This window comes from Bos javanicus, chromosome 13, assembly GCF_032452875.1.
Source record: "Bos javanicus breed banteng chromosome 13, ARS-OSU_banteng_1.0, whole genome shotgun sequence".
Lineage (NCBI taxonomy): Eukaryota > Metazoa > Chordata > Mammalia > Artiodactyla > Bovidae > Bos > Bos javanicus.
This window is the reverse complement of record NC_083880.1, coordinates 39,508,857-39,527,563: the sequence shown is the minus strand read 5'-3', so window position 1 is coordinate 39,527,563 and position 18,707 is coordinate 39,508,857. Positions and strand designations below refer to the sequence as shown.

General features: G+C 47.2%; 1 protein-coding gene across 12 annotated transcripts in view; it reads right to left on the bottom strand.

The window, feature by feature from the left end:
- RIN2 (Ras and Rab interactor 2) overlaps positions 1–18,707 on the bottom strand; it is a 213,988-nt gene that overhangs the window by 95,276 nt on the left and 100,005 nt on the right. For 8 of the 12 annotated variants that reach the window (XM_061435527.1, XM_061435526.1, XM_061435525.1 and 5 more), the window contains one exon: positions 11,436–11,529. In XM_061435527.1, coding sequence (XP_061291511.1) covers positions 11,436–11,492 — 57 coding nt within the window. In that variant the 5' untranslated portion in view covers positions 11,493–11,529. Of the gene's footprint in view, positions 1–11,435; positions 11,530–11,724; positions 12,302–13,942; positions 14,584–14,736; positions 14,891–14,957; positions 15,155–18,707 lie in introns of those variants that run through there. The other 4 variants (XM_061435530.1, XM_061435529.1, XM_061435528.1 and 1 more) reach the window with 4 other exon arrangements.

Sequence of the window (18,707 nt, the reverse complement as noted above, 5' to 3'; positions counted from 1 at the left end):
CCAGTCACACCTTTGCTCTTCATGGGGCCAGAGAGCACTTCCAAGCCTTGTCTGAACTCCAACCCCAGGCTTTGTTTCTGAAAGACAAGCATCATGCACCTGCTATTCCAATTGTGCAAAATGACCAAAACGGGATTTCTCAAATGGAGCCTCTGCTGCTGAACTGGGCCCTTGAACATCCCAATGGTTTGTGAGTCCAGGCTCTGGGCATCTCCCTACAGGATGAACGAGGGCTTGAAGGCACAGGACAGCAGGGGCCCTGTGGTCAAACACATTTTCTTCCTGATCAGTTAAGACCAGCCGTTCCCCTGTCCCAGGAGTAAAGGAAGGAGAGGGATCAGCCATGCAGCAACAGGGAACCCTACCAACATGTGGGTGGCCGAGGGCAGGCAGGCCTGGAAGCAAGTAGAAATGCCTGGCAGCAGTCACACTGGTCCTCTTCCAGCATATTCACTGCTCTAAGAAGATCCTCCTCAGGGTCAGAAACACAGTAGCACAAGACAGAACAAGTCCCTCGTGGCAGAGCTCAAGCTATGAATGGAGGGGGATGTCCTGGCACTAGGCTGTAGCCCACGGCTAGGTCTATGTCACATCTCTACTACCGCGTGGACACCAGCTCAGCCCCTGTTGTCAATGGAGAAAGGGGGTGGACACCAGCCTGGAAGGGCAGCTGGGAACCTGATGGGGAGAAAGCAGAGGGTGGGGAAGAGGAAGGACATAGCAGGTTTGGGCTATGGGAGCAGACCCAAGGGGACACAGGGGTAGGATGGGTGAAGGACAAGCTGGGAGGAAGTCTGAAAGTCCTTAAATGTCAACCTGAAGAGTGCAGACCTGGTCCTGGATGTAGCACAGAGCCGGGGTCTGCCAGCAGGCAACACGGATGGATGGAATCATTGGGAAGAACCAACCAACCAACCATCTGCATTCAGAGGTGGTGCAGACGGATTCTGAGTATCACCTGTAGTGCCCACAAGGAAAGAACCAGACCCTAGGTAGGGTGGAGGATGCAGGGAAGAGGAGGAGGGGTGGAGCTTGAAGACCTGAGGGGGATCTGCCAGCACTGGCTGCCTGGATGCGGAAGGGGAGGGGTGGCTTGGGAAAGCTAGGGATCCAGCAAAAGGAAGGATCCGAGATGATGAGGAGCTGCTCAGCCCTGGGCCAGGACTGCTGATAACTCTCCCAGCTCACATGATATCTTCCTTATACAGTCTTCCACACCACACGGCCGTGCAAGGTCACAGCTATTGGTGTCCATGTTGGTGTAGGTGCAAATAACTTTGCTGCCTCCCCCAGGTAAGACCTTTCAGGGCAGGAAGATACTATTCTCACAGGTGGTTGAGGAACATTAGCAATGATGCTGGGAGGGGCCGTGGACCATGCGTTTGTTCAGCACAGGATTTCTGTGTCCAGGATTCCATGATGAGATTTCACGAGCACCATAACCCCAGGGTGTTCTCAATTACCCCAGAATGTTCAGACCATCCGCCTTACCCAGGACCTCACGTCCAGCAACTTAGCTGAATCACTTCCAGGAGCCGGGACAGAGGCAAAGCCACAAATCGAGGCTTGTTGCCAGTGGTTAGCAACTCTAGCTTAAAAGCACCAACTGGGTAGGGAAGATGAGGCTGAAAAAGAGGTCTGGTGATTGCCTTTCAAGGATTCACACTTTGCACAAAATCAGACGAGCCCTAATAACCAAGAAAGGGATAATGACTGGGTGGAATTCAGCTCTGAGTCAAGAATGTAACCATGAACTCTCACATTTATGAAGTGGTCCTACCCGGATGTAGGGCATCACGAGTCTGTGTGGAGGGTGGAAGGACAGTGGCACAAGAAAGTCACTCTGATACCTAGATTCAACCTCAGCTCTAGGTCAGACACCACTTTCTAGGAAAGACTGTTCTGGGACCCATGTCGAGTTATCTGTCCTCAGAGTCCCTTTTACTTCTCTCACGAAGCAGTGTTTTCTCCTATGATTATTATTATAGGTTTACTATTATATTGGATTAATATCCTGCTTTGGTACCAGACTGAAAGCTCCATGATCTGGAATGGCTTCTGGTTTTTCTCTTCCTGGTGCCTAGGATAGAGCCTGGCTGTTCACAAGTGCTTGGTCAATGTGAGTCAAAATGAAGCTTGAGGAATAAAGGAAGAGCTAGGGGGTTCAGACAGCCCATTTCAGCAGCTGAACACTACCTGGCATTTTCAAAACAAACCTCCAAGGGGTCAATATTAAAGGTTCAAAGGGCAGCTGACTCCATTTTTGCAGGTAACCACATGGAAAAATTGTGGAATAATTAAGAAAGCCTTCCTCAGTGATCAATGCAAAGAAATAGAGGAAAACAACAGAATGGGAAAGACTAGAGACCTCTTCAGGAAAATTAGAGATACCAAGGGAATATTTCATGCAAAGATAGGCTCGATAAAGGACAGAAATGGTATGGACCTAACAGAAGCAGAAGATAATTAAGAAGAGGTGGCAAGAATACATGGAAGAAATGTAAAATAAAGATCTTCATGACCAAGATAATCACGATGGTGTGATCGCTCACCTGGAGGCAGACATCCTGGAATGTGAAGTCAAGTGGGCCTTAGAAAGCATCACTACAAACAAAGCTAGTGGAGGTGATGGAATTCCAGTTGAGCTATTTCAAAGCCTAAAAGATGATGCTGTGAAAGTGATGCACTCAATATGCCAGCAAATTTGGAAAACTCAGCAGTGGCCACAGGACTGGAAAAGGTCAGTTTTCATTCCAATCCCAAAGAAAGGCAATGCCAAAGAATGCTCAAACTACCACACAATTGCACTCATCTCACACGCTAGTAAAGTGATGCTTAAAATTCACCAAGCCATACTATGAACTATGAACTTGCAGATGTTCAAGCTGGTTTTAGAAAAGGCAGAGGAACCAGAGATCTAATTGCCAACATCCTCTGGATCATCGAAAAAGCGAGAGAGTTCCAGAAAAACATCTATTTCTGCTTTATTGACTATGCCAAAGCCTTTCATTGTGTGGATCACAACAAACTGTGGCAAATTCTGAAAGAGATGGGAATACCAAACCATCTGACCTGCCTCTTGAGAAACCTGTATGCAGGTCAGGAAGCAACAGTTAGAACTGGACATGGAACAACAGACTGGTTCCAAATAGGAAAAGGAGTACATCAAGGCTGTATATTGTCACCCTGTTATTTAACTTATATGCAGAGTACATCATGAGAAATGCTGGGCTGGAAGAAGCACAAGCTGGAATCAAGATTGCCCAGAGAAATATCAATAACCTCAGATATGCAGATGACACCACCCTTATGCCAGAAAGTGAAGAGGAACTAAAAAGCCTCTTGATGAAAGTGAAACTGGAGAGTGAAAAAGTTGGCTTAAAACTCAACATTCAGAAAACGAAGATCATGGCATCTGGTCCCATCACTTCATGGCAAATAGATGAGGAAACAATGGAAACAGTGTCAGACTTTATTGTTTTGGGCTCCAAAATCACTGCAGATGGTGACTGCAGCCATGAAATTAAAAGATGCTTACTCCATGGAAGGAAAGTTATGACCAACCAAGATAGCATATTGAAAAGCAGAGACATTACTTTGCCAACAAAGGTCCATCTAGTCAAGGCTATGGTTTTTCCAGTAGTCATGTATGGATGTGAAAGCTGACTGTGAAGAAAGCTGAGTGCTGAAGAATTGATGCTTTTAAAGTGTGGTGTTGGAGAAGACTCTTGAGAGTCCCTTGGACTGCAGGGAGATCCAACCAGTCCATTCTAAAGGAGATCAGTCCTGGGTGTTCTTTGGAAGGAATGATGCTAATGCTCAATCTCCAGTACTTTGGCCACCTCATGTTAAGAGTTGACTGATTGGAAAACACTCTGATGCTGGGAGGGATTGGGGGCAGGAGGAGAAGGGGACGACAGAGGATGAGATGGCTGGATGGCATCACTGACTTGATGGACATGAGTTTGAGTGAACTCTGGGAGTTGGTGATGGACAGGGAGGCCTGGCGTGCTGCAAATCATGGGGTCGCAAAGAGTCGGACATGATTGAGCGACTGAACTGAACTGAACTGAACTGAATAATGTTATTTATCTAATAAAGAATCTGCCTGCAATGCAGGAGACCCAGGTTCAATCCCTGGGTCAGGAAGATCTCCTGGAGAAGGGAATGTACTCCAGTATTCTTGCCTGGAGAATCCCATGGACAGAGGGGCCTGGCGGGCTACAGTCCATGGGGTCGCAAAGAGCTGGACACGACTGACTGACAAACACTTTCACTTTCAATATTATAATAACAAATGATATTATTATTCCATGATAACTAATTATGAATAGCTATAGTAAAGAATAACAATGTCTATAAAAAAGAGGAGAGAAAGAAATATAACGTAACTATCAACTTGGAGCATCTAACAAACAAACGAAACAATTTTTAAGCTTTGTGGTGGGGAAGGGGAGACAATACCAAGTAATATAGTTCAGGCCACTTGTCACATTTTCCTCAAGGGCATTTGACTCAGGAGAGAAGTAGACCTGCCCTCAGTCTCTCACTTCTTGTCTGATGGATTCTTTCATAGGACATAACAAGTTAACTACTTTACCTGTTATTAAACTGAAAACACTAAAACAAAAAGATTTTCCCCAGGTGCCGGGAGCCCTCACGGGAGATCCCACCCATGACAAAGGTCGTGCAGAGAAGACCTGACAGGTAAAGGCAGAACAGGACTCGAGGGACTCCCTGGACCTGCTCGATCATCTGCCCCGAAACCAAAATCTGTCTGTCTACTGTTTACTATATTATGCCTTTTACCAACTCTTCTGACATTAACAGGGGGCTCTCCCCGACCACCTTTCTCTGAAGAAAATCAAGTTAAGGCTCTAGTTAATAAGTCTCCTGGGCTTGAAAGGAGCATTTTAATTCTAACCCCTCTGTTACTATTTTAGCTTGCTTGGCAGGTTTATCCACATTCTTGCAACTAATGCACATGATTGTTCACAACACCCCAAGCATAACCTTTGAGCAATAAAAAAGCTTTATTAGAATAATACTGCATTGTTGAGCCAATGTTTGCTACCGAGTTTCCTTATCCCTTACCCAATGTGCGCCTGGGAGTGCATTAGTTAATATAGTTGGTATGCAAGAAAGGAGCCGTGGTTGCACGGGCGCAGGAGGGCCTAGAGGAGCTATCCCACGTTGAAGGTCAGGAAGGGCGGCAGTGAGGAGATACCCCTCGTCCAAGGTAAGCAGCAATGGCTGCGCTTTGCTGGAGCAGCCGTGAAGAGATACCCCACGCCCAAGGTAAGAGAAACCCAAGTAAGACGGTAGGTGTTGCAAGAGGGCATCAGAGGGCAGACACACTGAAACCATACTCACAGAAAACTAGTCAATCTAATCACACTAGGACCACAGCCTTGTCCAACTCAGTGAAACTAAGCCATGCCCATGGGGCAACCCAAGATGGGTGGGTGACGGTGGAGAGATCTGACAGAATGTGGTCCACTGGAGAAGGGAATGGCAAACCACTTCAGTATTCTTGCCTTGAGAACCCCATGAACAGTATGAAAAGGCAAAATGATAGAGTACTGAAAGAGAAACTCCCCAGGTCAGTAGGGGCCCAATATGCTACTGGAGATCAGTGGAGAAATAACTCCAGAAAGAATGAAGGGATGGAGCCAAAGCAAAAAGAATACCCAGTTGTGGATGTGACTGGTGATAGAAGCAAGGTCCGATGCTGTAAAGAGCAATATTGCATAGGAACGTGGAATGTCAGGTCCATGAATCAAAGCAAATTGGAAGTGGTCAAACAAGAGATGGCAAGAGTGAATGTCGACATTCTAGGAATCAGCAAACTGAAATGGACTGGAATGGGTGAATTTTACTCAGATGACCATTATATCTACTACTGAGGGCAGGAATCCCTCAGAAGAAATGGAGTAGCCATCATGGTCAACAAAAGAGTCTGAAATGCAGTACTTGGATGCAATCTCAAAAACGACAGAATGATCTCTGTTCATTTCCAAGGCAAACCATTCAATATCACAGTAATCCAAGTCTATGCCCCGACCAGTAACGCTGAAGAGGCTAAAGTTGAATGGTTCTATGAAGACCTACAAGACCTTTTAGAACTAACACCCAAAAAAGATGTCCTTTTCATTATAGGGGACTGGAATGCAAAAGTAGGAAGTCAAGAAACACCTGGAGTAACAGGTAAATTTGGCCTTGGAATATGGAATGAAGCAGGGCAAAGACTAATAGAGTTTTGCCAAGAAAATGCACTGGTCATAACAAACACTCTCTTCCAACAACACAAGAGAAGACTCTATACATGGACATCACCAGATGGTCAACACCAAAATCAGACTGATTATATTCTTTGCAGCCAAAGATGGAGAAGCTCTATACAGTCAGCAAAAACAAGACCAGGAGCTGACTGTGGCTCAGATCATGAACTCCTTATTGCCAAATTCAGACTTAAATTGAAGAAAGTAGGGAAAACCACTAGACCATTCAGGTATGACCTAAATCAAATCCCTTATGATTATACAGTGGAAGTGAGAAATAGATTTAAGGACCTAGATCTGATAGACAGAGTGCCTGATGAACTATGGAATGAGGTTCGTGACATTGTACAGGAGACAGGGATCAAGACCATCCCTATGGAAAAGAAATGCAAAAAACCAAAATGGCTGTCTGGGGAGGCCTTACAAATAGCTGTGAAAAGAAGAGAAGTGAAAAGCAAAGGAGAAAAGGAAAGATATAAACATCTGAATGCAGAGTTCCAAAGGATAGCAAGAAGAGATAAGAAAGCCTTCTTCAGCGATCAATGCAAAGAAATAGAGGAAAACAACAGAATGGGAAAGACTAGGGATCTCTTCAAGAAAATCAGAGATACCAAAGGAACATTTCATGCAAAGATGGGCTCGATAAAGGACAGAAATGGTATGGACCTAACAGAAGCAGAAGATATTAAGAAGAGATGGCAAGAGTACACAGAAGAACTGTACAAAAAAGATCTTCATGACCAAGATAATCACGATGGTGTGATCACTGACCTAGAGCCAGACATCCTGGAATGTGAAGTCAAATGGGCCTTAGAAAGCATCACTACAAACAAAGCTAGTGGAGGTGATGGAATTCCAGTTGAGCTATTTCAAATCCTGAGAGATGATGCTGTGAAAGTGCTGCACTCAATATGCCAGCAAATTTGGAAAACTCGGCAGTGGCCACAGGACTGGAAAAGGTCAGTTTTCATTCCAATCCCAAAGAAAGGCAATGCCAAAGAATGCTCAAACTACCGCATAATTGCACTCATCTCACACGCTAGTAAAGTAATGCTCAAAATTCTCCAAGCCAGGATTCAGCAATATGTGAACCATGAACTTCCTGATGTTCAAGCTGGTTTTAGAAAAGGCAGAGGAACCAGACATCAAATTGCCAACATCCGCTGGATCATCAAAAAAGCAAGAGAGTTCCAGAAAACATCTATTTCTGCTTTATTGACTATGCCAAAGCCTTTGACTGTGTGGATCACAATAAACTGTGGAAAATTCTGAAAGAGATGGGAATACCAGACCACCTGATCTGCCTCTTGAGAAATCTGTATGCAGGTCAGGAAGCAACAGTTAGAACTGGACATGGAACAACAGACGGGTTCCAAATAGGAAAAGGAGTACGTCAAGGCTGTATATTGTCACCCTGTTGTTTAACTTATATGCAGAGTACATCTGCATATAAGTACCTATGAGAAACGCTGGACTGGAAGAAACAGAAGCTGGAATCAACATTGCCGGGAGAAGTATCAATAACCTTAGATATGCAGATGACACCACCCTTATGGCAGAAAGTGAAGAGAAACTAAAAAGCCTCTTGATGAAAGTGAAAGTGGAGAGTGAAAAAGTTGGCTTAAAGCTCAACATTCAGAAAATGAAGATCATGGCATCCGGTCCCATCACTTCATGGGAAATAGATGGGGAAACAGTGGAAACAGTGTCAGACTTTATTTTTCTGGGCTCCAAAATCACTGCAGATGGTGACTGCAGCCATGAAATTAAAAGACACTTACTCCTTGGAAGGAAAGTTATGACCAACCTAGATAGCATATTCAAAAGCAGAGACGTTACTTTGCCAACAAAGGTTCGTCTAGTCAAGGCTATGGTTTTTCCTGTGGTCATGTATGGATGTGAGAGTTGGACTGTGAAGAAAGCTGAGCACTGAAGAATTGATGCTTTTGAACTGTGGTGTTGGAGAAGACTCTTGAGAGTCCCTTGGACTGCAAGGAGATCCAACCAGTCCATTCTGAAGGAGATCAGCCCTGGGATTTCTTTGGAAGGAATGATGCTAAAGCTGAAACTCCAGTACTTTGGCCACCTCATGCCAAGAGTTGACTCATTAGAAAAGACTCTGATGCTGGGAAGGATTGGGGGCAAGAGGAGAAGGGGATGACAGAGGATGAGATGGCTGGATGGCATCACTGACTCGATGGATGTGAGTCTCAGTGAACTCCAGGAGTTGGTGATGGACAGGGAGGCCTGGCGTGCTGCGATTCATGGGGTCACAAAGAGTCAGACACGACTGAGCAACTGATCTGATCTGATCTGATCTGATGCAAGAAACACAAGCAGTAGCCTTGGCATTAGCAACACAACACCCTTGAGTTAATAAGTTCTTCCTTTGTTGTAACCCACTGCAACTTTGCTCCATGTAGCTTTGTTTCCTGAGGGGGACTGCAGTTCGGAAAGATAAAGGGAAAAAAAGTCTTCTGGTTGACCAACCTTTATCGGGAAAGAGTCACAAAATGTTAACAGGCCACAGGGCCAGAAGATAATGTACATAACGTAAGACTCTTATTTATGAAAAGCTATGCAGAAAATGTCCTGGTTCGATAAAGGTAAAACTGATGTAATGTTGAGCTGACTCTGCATGACTTTGTGTCTTTCACTTCTGGAAATGTGTAACTCAGGGTATAAAAGCCCCTTTTGAAAATAAAGCTGCGGATCCCACTTCTCCAGAGCTCTGGTCTCTGTCTTTCTTTCTCTTTCTCTCTCTCTCTCTCTTCCTTTTTCAGGCTGACTCCTTGGAGCACAGATGCTGAGTTCACTTTTTTGCCCGGGCTTCTAAGACCCAATCGGGAAGGCACCCCACGTCTTCACCCAGGAGAGGTGTCCTGTGTCTTCACCCCACCAAGAGGGCGCCTGTGGCCTCCGTGATCAGAGCAAGTCCCATGTCAGGGGCTTTATTGGCTTTCTGTGTAAACCAAGAAATATCAGCCTCTTTCTCTCTCCCTTATTCTTTCTCTTTATTTTTATTTTGACCCCGGACCACCAGGTCCCAATCCATTAAAAGACCCATGTCATCTCTCTTGCTGATGCCGTCCATCCTGAGGGTACCCTAGGATCCTGCTGGGGCTGGACCCCGACACCAAGGACTGCAGAAAAAACTGATTATGTTGAACTTAACAGTAGGTAGTATTAGGTCCAATAAACTCCTTAGGAATTTTTAAAGGCAATTTGGACTCTGTTTACTCCTTTTACCTGGACTTTAACTACTATGTGAGATTCAGCCCTCTCTGCTTCCTGAGGCTAGGGTGGTGATTACGGACAAGCCGACATTTAGGCTGATGTAGGAGAAGGAAATGGCAACCCACTCCAGTACTCTTGCCTGGAAAATCCCATGGATGGAGGATCCTGGTAGGCTATAATCCATGGGGTTGCATAGAGTCAGACACGACTGAGCAACTTCACTTAATCACTTAAGCAATGCCTTTGGGGAGGGGGACTTGGGTTCCCCACTTCCAGCAAGATGAAATGAATATCTCAGCATGAGACAGAATCCAAGAACTGGAGATGAGTCAGGAGCCTGGTGGGTTAGCGTCTGGTCCACGGGACACTTGGGGGGCCCCTCCTGTGCCTCTGCTGGTGGATTTTACACAGTTTTGATTCAAATTGACTAAATGGTTTGTGAACTAAGACAGCTACGTCGACAAAGCTCAACTCTCAGGACTGAGAATCGTGGCCATCTGTGTCAACATGACTTGACTAGTTCTTCCAGGAAGTTATTGTAAACCGATAAATAAATCTGCTGTTCACGGCAGGATATTCCTACAAAACAATCTGTCCTGGCACACTAGTTTGCTCACCTGGGAAAACAGCTTTGCTGATCAATGGTTTACTCTCGAAGACTCCCTTTAAGACTCTTGACATGCTGAATCCACCCACCCTGAACTGTATTATGTACTAAGTGACCACAAACTTTGCTGAAACCCAGCCAATTCTCGGCCTGAAAAAGCACAGCTTAAAGAGCCTGGGCATGGACCTCTAAACCCTGTAAAGACACCTCCTAACCCTCTTTGCCTAGACACTGACAGGCCCAGGCCCTGGCCATGTCTTCTTTTGACAGTCACTTGAATGAACTTGGCTTTGCTTTACCAATAAGCTTTTGTGATGAAAATTTTGGAGCCCAGAACTGACACAGGAAATCAGGTTTGAAACAGGAAGCATCTAAATGTGAGTTACTCTATATCTACAACCCACCAGGGTGGGGTAATCAGTAAATATATAGTCAGTTTTCCTCCAAAACATGAAGGCCTCTATCTCATTCCCTTTTTGAGGAAAAGACCTGGTATTTGAACACCTGCTTGTGACACAGTGCAAATGCACGATTTACCTCTGTGTCCCTCTGATTTTACATTTTCTGCATTTCCCAAATTTTCTACAATGAGTTTGCATTATTTGGAGGGTGAGTGAGAGGAAGCAAAGCAAACACCATAAAAAGAAAAGTAATTCCCTCGTGTATATTAGAAACAATTGTCAGGTCTTAATTTAAAACACACACTCAAGAGTATATAAAATACCCACTGAGAAGCTCATCTCATTAACCTAGCAAGGTCCCCCACTGACATCAACAGGCATGTAGAAAAGTGGTCCAGCTTTCATCATGCTGCCTGGGTTCTCTCTTAAGAGGCCTCTGGCGGTGTTTGATAAAATATACCAGCAAAAGCATTCAGTCAGTCTAAGGTAAGGCCCAGGGATCTGTGTGTCCTTCTCTTCTTTTAATGAGCACTTAAATGATTCTCAAAATCAAGCCAAGGGTAAAGCACACTCAGATGCTGAGCCCAGCTTCCATCAAACACCATCCAGATGAAAAAGGAGCAGGTGAGCAGTTGACAGGGAAGGTTGCCTCACCTGTCTCATACAGGTGGCATCGCCCCGTGCCTGGGTGCTGAGCCTGTCTGGAAGCACAGACTCACGAAAGCCCCCATCTCCCACCAAAGCCAGGAGGAGCTTGCAGCTGGGCTCAGGCGAGCTCCCCAGCCAGAGCTGGCTCAGGGAGCAGGCTTCCCCTGCCCCTCTCCACAGTCCTGCAGCTCCCCGTGCAGCCCGGCACCGGCACCGGGAGCAAGACACCCGTCAGCAACCCCGATCGAGGCTCCCTTTTACCTTAAAGAAACTTCCTCGCTTGTCCAGACCGCGGGTGCCCATGGTCTGAGCTGACATGGCCCCCCGACGAGGCTCTCCTGCACGCCGGGGACTCCTGAAGGTAGAGACATGTGTGATGGTTAGTCCAGCCTGTAGGAAATTCCTTTCTAAGCCACAGAACACTCACAACAACCCTCCTGCCAAGATCTTTTTCCATCAACAACAAGAGTGCCGTTTTATTTCCCACCAAAGCCCTTCCATCTCCTTTCAGGCTGATTTCCTGCCGCCCATGGCTCAGACTCGGCCCCACCTTCGCCGCCCCCCTCCCGCTCCTCCAGCTGACGGCCCAGGCTCCCGGGGACTGCGGATAGCATAATGATTGCTCTGTGTGTTTGCTTGACCTCACGCTCAAGTCCTAGAGGGACAATGCTAGATGTCACTATAATCTGCTCCAAAGCTCACGGACTTAATGCGGCGGATCACAGAGGCCAGCGGAAGAGTGAGGCCTTGCGTGTCCCAGAAAATCCTGCAGGAATGGGATGAGGTCATTAACAGCTTTGCCAGCCCTCTCCCCCCAGGCAAGGTCAACACAAGGGCACTGGGAAGAAATCCCTCTCTTTTCTCCTAAGAAATCAAAGCTTCGGATGAAATTCTGTGTGCCTACTGACAGAGATTAGTTTGTGTTAAGAAACAGCATGTAAACAGCTCCAGGATAACCCGAGGGGAGGCGGGGTGGACACTGGAACGCAGAGAGGAGTTTAGGGGCATGATCGGGTTCTGAATCATAACTGCAGCTATTTGAGCTTGGAACTGCCCTCACTGGAGCATCAAAACCCAATAATCTTGTCTCCCGGCTCCAACGCCTTCCACATCCACTTATAAATAAAACACACATGCACACAGGCAGCTGGCCCCGCCCCGGCCAGTGCGTGCTGAGGAAGCATCTCTGATCCGGTCTAGTGCACCAGGGACGATGATCAAACTGCCCTCTGGCTCTCAGAGGTAGCTGACCCTAACCTCGACCAGCCCGGTAGAAGGACTGTAAAGGAAACATTAAATGAAAACGTGTCCGGGGGATCTTAGAGGGTTCAGCGGCAGGGGTGGGGTGGGAAGGCCCCAAAGACACATGAGCTGCTGCCAGTTTGCTGAGGCTCTTTCATCATGAACTTGGGGGGACAGAGGCAGCAGCAGCCCACAAACATGTCAACAAACGGAAGAGTTGTAGAGAATTGCTCGCGTTAGGAAGCGATGACCTCTGGAGACAGGCACGTTTCCGCCCTAAGACCTGCCACTCCTTCACATCCGCAGGGGGCTGCAATGACCAGTGGTTTCCATCTCAGAAAATGAGAACACAACATGGACCCGCCCTTCCTTCTGGAGCTGTCACCTATTTCAGTTATGTCTCTGTGGCTCCGTCCCTTTAAAGGTTCAGAGCTGTCTTCCCTCCGATTCTTTCCACTCGGAATCCCAATGGGATGAAGGTCAACCTTCCAAAAGCCTCCTGAGAAGACTGGTGAGTTTTCCATGGCAATTCTGCTGACTCTGAGATTCACGTTCACAGGCTCAGCTGCTGCACGGAGCCCCAGTTCCAGGCCCTTTGAAGTTCATCACTTAATTAGCAAAGTCCAGGGGCTGGAGTGCTCCCAAAAGGAAAACACAGTGCTGTCTTCAGAGCACGGAGCAGAACCACAACCACAGTGGAACCTTGAGGGGCAAATGATTAACTGTTTCAACCAAGAAGCACACAAATTAAAAAGTACACTTGAATCCAAGCCTAATGCCTGTAATTCTTTTCCTTCCAGATGCTTTCTCGGCAAGAAATTTGACATTGCACAGCAGTGAAGGAATGGCACGTTGAGAGCCAAGACTTCATTCCTCATCCAGACCTAAGTCTCTTTGTTCTGTTCAGAAGTTTTCCGTATACAAACCCTTTCTGATGAGCCAGGACAGGCAGGGGATACTGCCTATAACCACTGAGAAGTCTGGATTCCTCAAGTTTACTAGCTTACTTAGCTTCCTGAAAACTGAACGTGAACATGTCTACCTCAAGTGGTTCTCAAGGAAACGACCAGCCTGGATTCTGTGTGGAATTGGCAGATGCATCACATTTCTTCCAAAGGATGCAGATTCCATCTCTGCTTCTTCAAAAGGCTATGAGAGCAGGTGACAAAGACAGGCTGCCAAGGGCCACAGCAGGTCCTTTGCAGAGAATGAAATCCACATTATTCGAATTCTTAAATAAAGCTCTCATGGGTCGGGAAGAAGTTTGGGTGTCAGGTCTTTCCTATTGGAGCAGTAGTTTCCTTCCCAAACCATAGCCTCTGACACCCCAACTCAACATGGACAGAAATCTAATACAATTGATAAGGAGACTTTCTTTCCACTTGTGGTTCTCACCTGATCCCTCACCTACCCTGGAGTTACACCAACAATCTCATCCTAAAACCACCCCAGTACACAAACAGACTGAACCAACAAACAGAAAAGGAACGGTAGTTAGAGAGGCTGTCAGATTCCTCCAGACTTACACGGTGGAAGCTTGCTCCTTTCCTGGTTTCCCTGAACAGTGGAGCAGAGTCTCCAAAAAGGAGCCCAGAGTGTCCAGTGGATCTTTCCAGATGCTAGCTGAACGCCAGCAAAAAAGAGAGAGAGAGAGAGAAACCCGAATGGGACCGAAGGACACTGCGAACACTTTGGAAGGACACGGCCAAGCCCTTTCAGTAACAGCACTGAAAGAATGTAAACAGAGCCGGCGCTGTGGTCCAACTACAGGACAAAGGCAGGAAGCGAGTATTCCCAACTCTTCCCCTATGCCAGGCTCAGCCACTTTGGAGGAAGCCTGGCGATGGCTTCCATGTGGCCCCAAGAGCGAGTGCCGAGGTGAAGTCTGTCCTGGGATTTCAGTGTCCAGGACTCACTGCGCTGTCCGACCGGGCTCCAGGTGGTGTGGACCGTGCTGAGCAGGACCGCTCCCGGCTGGCCTTCCAGCCCCTTCCACTGGGAGCCGCTGAGGACGGCGCTGGGCTACCATCACCTGACCTTGGGCTGCAGGGCTGGCCGACAGGGCTAGAACACCCGGCACTTGGGCTCCAGTTCACCAAGCCACGGAGCCAAGTCACTGGCAAGTTTCCAGCTGTTGCTTAAAATTCCAGCTTGCCAGATCTTGGCAAGAGAGGCTGCATCTGAGACAGACCCCAGCCACCCCCTCCCCCCACCCTGATTTATTTAGCCAGCCTCTACCATTCTATTCTGTTCGCTTCAGGTACAAGTTTGAACCCCAAAAGCGGCAGCAGTAATACAGACTCTGGAGACCTCCACTCACAAGTCTGGTTTAAAAGACTCAGCTTCTTGGAGTCATGGGTTTCTCATCTCCTGCTGCTGTGCAAGTCGGCTCTGAAAGCTTTCTAATCACTCCTGTCTTCCTTCTTCCTTCTAACAGCTGAATGAAGCGAGGCAAAGTGGACTTCGGCTCTTGGTAAACAAGCTCTCATTATTATAATCATTTTACAGCCAAACGAACTGAAGTAGAAGAAAGTGACTCACCCCCCGGGGGACCTGTCAGGTCGAGGCCAGTCCTGGGACAGGCATGTCACCTTTCTGCCTGGTTCCTTGCTTGAGTGGCTCCAATGACGGCAGGTCCTCCCTCTTGTGAATATTTTTTGTCTTTACTAAGAGGTAAGAGCCAGTGGGGCGGGTCTGCGTCTGGGTCCAGGGAAGGTCTCTGAATATTTCCATAATTATCTTTGTATGACCAAGGATTTTACAAGTTGGATAGAAAAATCTCTATTCCAGCCCCTGGCTGGACGATTCAAGTTATTTAAATTTAAAATTTGTTCTTTGAACATCTTGTCTCCCTGCCCAGCACTGATTTTTTTCCTCTTAGTCGTCAAACTCTTTAAAGCATTTTGAAGATCATAAACATCTTTTGTTGAAAAGAGAAACTAATTTACAGGAAGTAAGAAACCAGAAGAGAAGAACTGTATTCCCAGGCTCTTGGTAACTGTTTTTAAAGAGAATTAGAAACAATGCTCTGTGTCTTGACTTTCACAAGAGTAACAGAGGAGAATAAAAATAATCTTTCTTCTTTTTTTAGGAAGGTGTTCACAGTGAGACTGTGCATTTCAGCCACTCACAGGGTTGTCCTGTAACCAATTCCAGGGGAGGTCCTTCCTCTTGGAAAACAGCGGGTCTCACCGAGACCCTGCAGAAGCTTTGTTGATGCCTACAAAGCAGGCGTGGACACCTCTACCAAGGGCAGTGAATGTGCCCTGGACACAGGCGGGCAGCTTGGCTGTTACAAACTCCTCCTCCCCACTGATGGGAAACTGCCCCCTCTCCCCCAACCCACTGCCCTCATCTGACCCCTTGGGCCATCCAAGAGTTACTGCCCGCCTCCTTCTCCCTGTCCCTTCTGAGTGACACTCCTCGGGCCTTGGGGCTGCTGCCTGGAATAGGGCTAGGAAGGGAGAGGGGTAGCCCCTAAGGTCATTCTCAGAAGCATATGTCTTTTAAGCTCCTCACTTGAAAAGCGCCACGTAGTTGGTGGTCACAGACGACACACGTGTGCAATGACCACATGTAAATGAAGAAGCCCCATAAGCTGCATCAGCCCTGAGCCCAGAGGACACCATGGAAGGAAGTCACACAGGTTTACCGTCTACATGTGAGCACCTGAGTTTAGAGCTCTCCTTCCCAAAGTGCTCTGGCCACAATGGTGTGCGCGCGCGTGCGCGCGCGTGTGCACGTGTGCCCAGCCGTGTCTGACTCTTTGTGACCCCATGGACTGTGGCCCACCAGGCTCCTCTGTCTGTGGGATTTCCCAGGGGAGAACACTGGAGTGGGTTGCCATTTCCTTCTCCAGGGGATCTTCCTGAGCCAGGGATGGAAACCATGTCTCTTGCACCATCTTCTGCACTAGCAGGCATGTTCTTTACCACTTTGCCACCTAGGAAGCCCCCAAAGGGTCTACGCTGGTGGTTCATTTTAACTGAAGGTTTATAACCTGGCGGCACCTAGATGGAGTCCACACTGAAGATACAATAGATGACGTAACACACTTTTTTTTAACACATTGAGTAAACTGTCTCCAGAGACCCTCAGTCAAGAATTCATGTCCAAGTGGTTTATTAGAGGTGCCTTCATGAATCACTGGTCAAGGAGAGGGTGTGACACAGGGGAGAAAGGGCAGCCAGTACAAAGTGCAGCGTCAAGCAAGCAGCCAGGGGCGAGTGGACTGCAGCCCTCCAGGGTTGGAAGCTCTGAAAGCTGGCGTAGACTGGCCTTGGGTCCCAACTGAGGGGCCAGGGAGCTGGGATATTTGTTCAACTCCCCCCAGGTAACTGTGGGAAGCTGCCCCTAAGGGGCCTTGGGTCACCAGCTGCTCCCATATACCCCTGTTGTGGGTAGAGTGGACTGTCAGAGCCAGAGAGAGCCCTCGGGCAAAGCTGGCAGTTGGAAATCAGGCCAGTGTGCATGGAAACACTCAGTACCCAAAGGAGACGGGAAGGACTGAACAATGTCCCCTACACCTGGTAACTCAAACCAGGACATTTTGCCTAAAGTGTGGGTGTCTTGCTTCTCTGTCACAGCGAGCTGTCATCCTCCTACACTGCTGGTGGGAATGTAAATTGGTGCAGCCACTGTGAGCAACAGTGTGGAGGTTCCTTAAAAACTGAAAATACAGTTACCATATGACCCAGTAATCCCACTCCTGGACATATATCTGGAAAAGACAAAAACTCTCTAATTTTAAAAAATACATGCACCCCAATGTTCATTGCAGTACTATTTACAAAAGCCAAGACTTGGAAGAAACTTAAATGTTCATCAACAGAGGAATCAATAAGATAAGCTATAGATATTAATACAATGGAATACTGCTGCTGTTGCTAAGTCGCTTCAGTCGTGTCCGACTCTGTGCGACCCCATAGACAGCAGCCCACCAGGCTCCTCCGTCCCTGGAATTCTCCAGACAAGAACACTGGAGTGGGTTGCCATTTCCTTCTCCAATGCATGAAAGTGAAAAGTGAAAGTGAAGTCGCTCAGTCGTGTCCGACTCCTAGCGACCCCATGGACTGCAGCCCACCAGGCTCCTCTGTCCATGGGCTTTTCCAGGCAAGAGTACTGGAGTGGGGTGCCATTGCCTTCTCCCAATGGAATACTACTCAGCCACAAAAAAGAATGAAATAATGCCACTTGCAGTAACATGGATGTTGACCATCTTACATCATCAGATCTTCACACTAAGTGAAGTAAGCCAGAGAAAGACAAATATCATATGATATCCTTTATACATAAAATCTAAAATATGATACAATGAACTTATTTATAAAACAAACAGACTCACAAACATAGAAAACAAGCTTATGGTTATCAAAGAGGAAGTGGGGGAGGAATAAATTCACAAATTATCTGTGGATTGACAATTATACCCTCCTGTATGGAGAAGGCGATGGCAGCCCACTCCAGTACTCTTGCCAGGAAAATCCCATGGACTCCCAGCGACCCCATGGACTGCAGCCTACCAGGCTCCTCCGTCCATGGGATTTTCCAGGCAAGAGTACTGGAGTGGGCTGCCATTAAACTGGGGCCGGGGGTCTCGCTATGACAAAGCTACTATTGGAACAGGGCCCTAACCTGTCTGTGGTATTTTTATTGACAAAGAATTTGACCCACATATCCTCATCTCACATGCCTGCTAGGGCATCAGGGGCTCCATCTATATACACAAGGCTCCCCCGCAGCCCGAAGCTACTGTTTTAACCAAGGCTTCATCACGGACTCTGTTCTCAGAGCTCTAGTGCTTCCTTTTCCTTCCTGCTCCCTGATTTTGATTATTTTCAATTCCTCTATGATTCCACTAAGGTGCACAAAAGGAGCGGACAGAAGTCAAATCATTCAGCTGGCAGGCTCGTGTGTGATTTCTGGATCACAGCTCTTTGTTTTCTCTGCTTCCAACTTAGGGGGAACAAAAACAAATCAAAATCAAACCACAAAGTGTTTGTGGGGTCCTATTCCCTACCTCCCCACTCCCTTTGCTGAACTCAGAAAGATCTGTCTACAAAAAAGTACAGAAAGAAGCACTCCTTTTTGCTCTCTGTCTCTGAAATGCTGTCTTTCCACTCAACATTCCTTTCCCCTGAAGTCCAGGCTCCCCTCTCTTAATGACAGCACCAGGCTTGAATCTCTGCTTCACTCTGCCCATCAATCACTCCCAGTGCTGCAGGGTCTTTCATCCAAACCTCTGTCATCTTCCCCCCCGTCCTCCGTGTGCACTCAGACCTGGACTGCAGC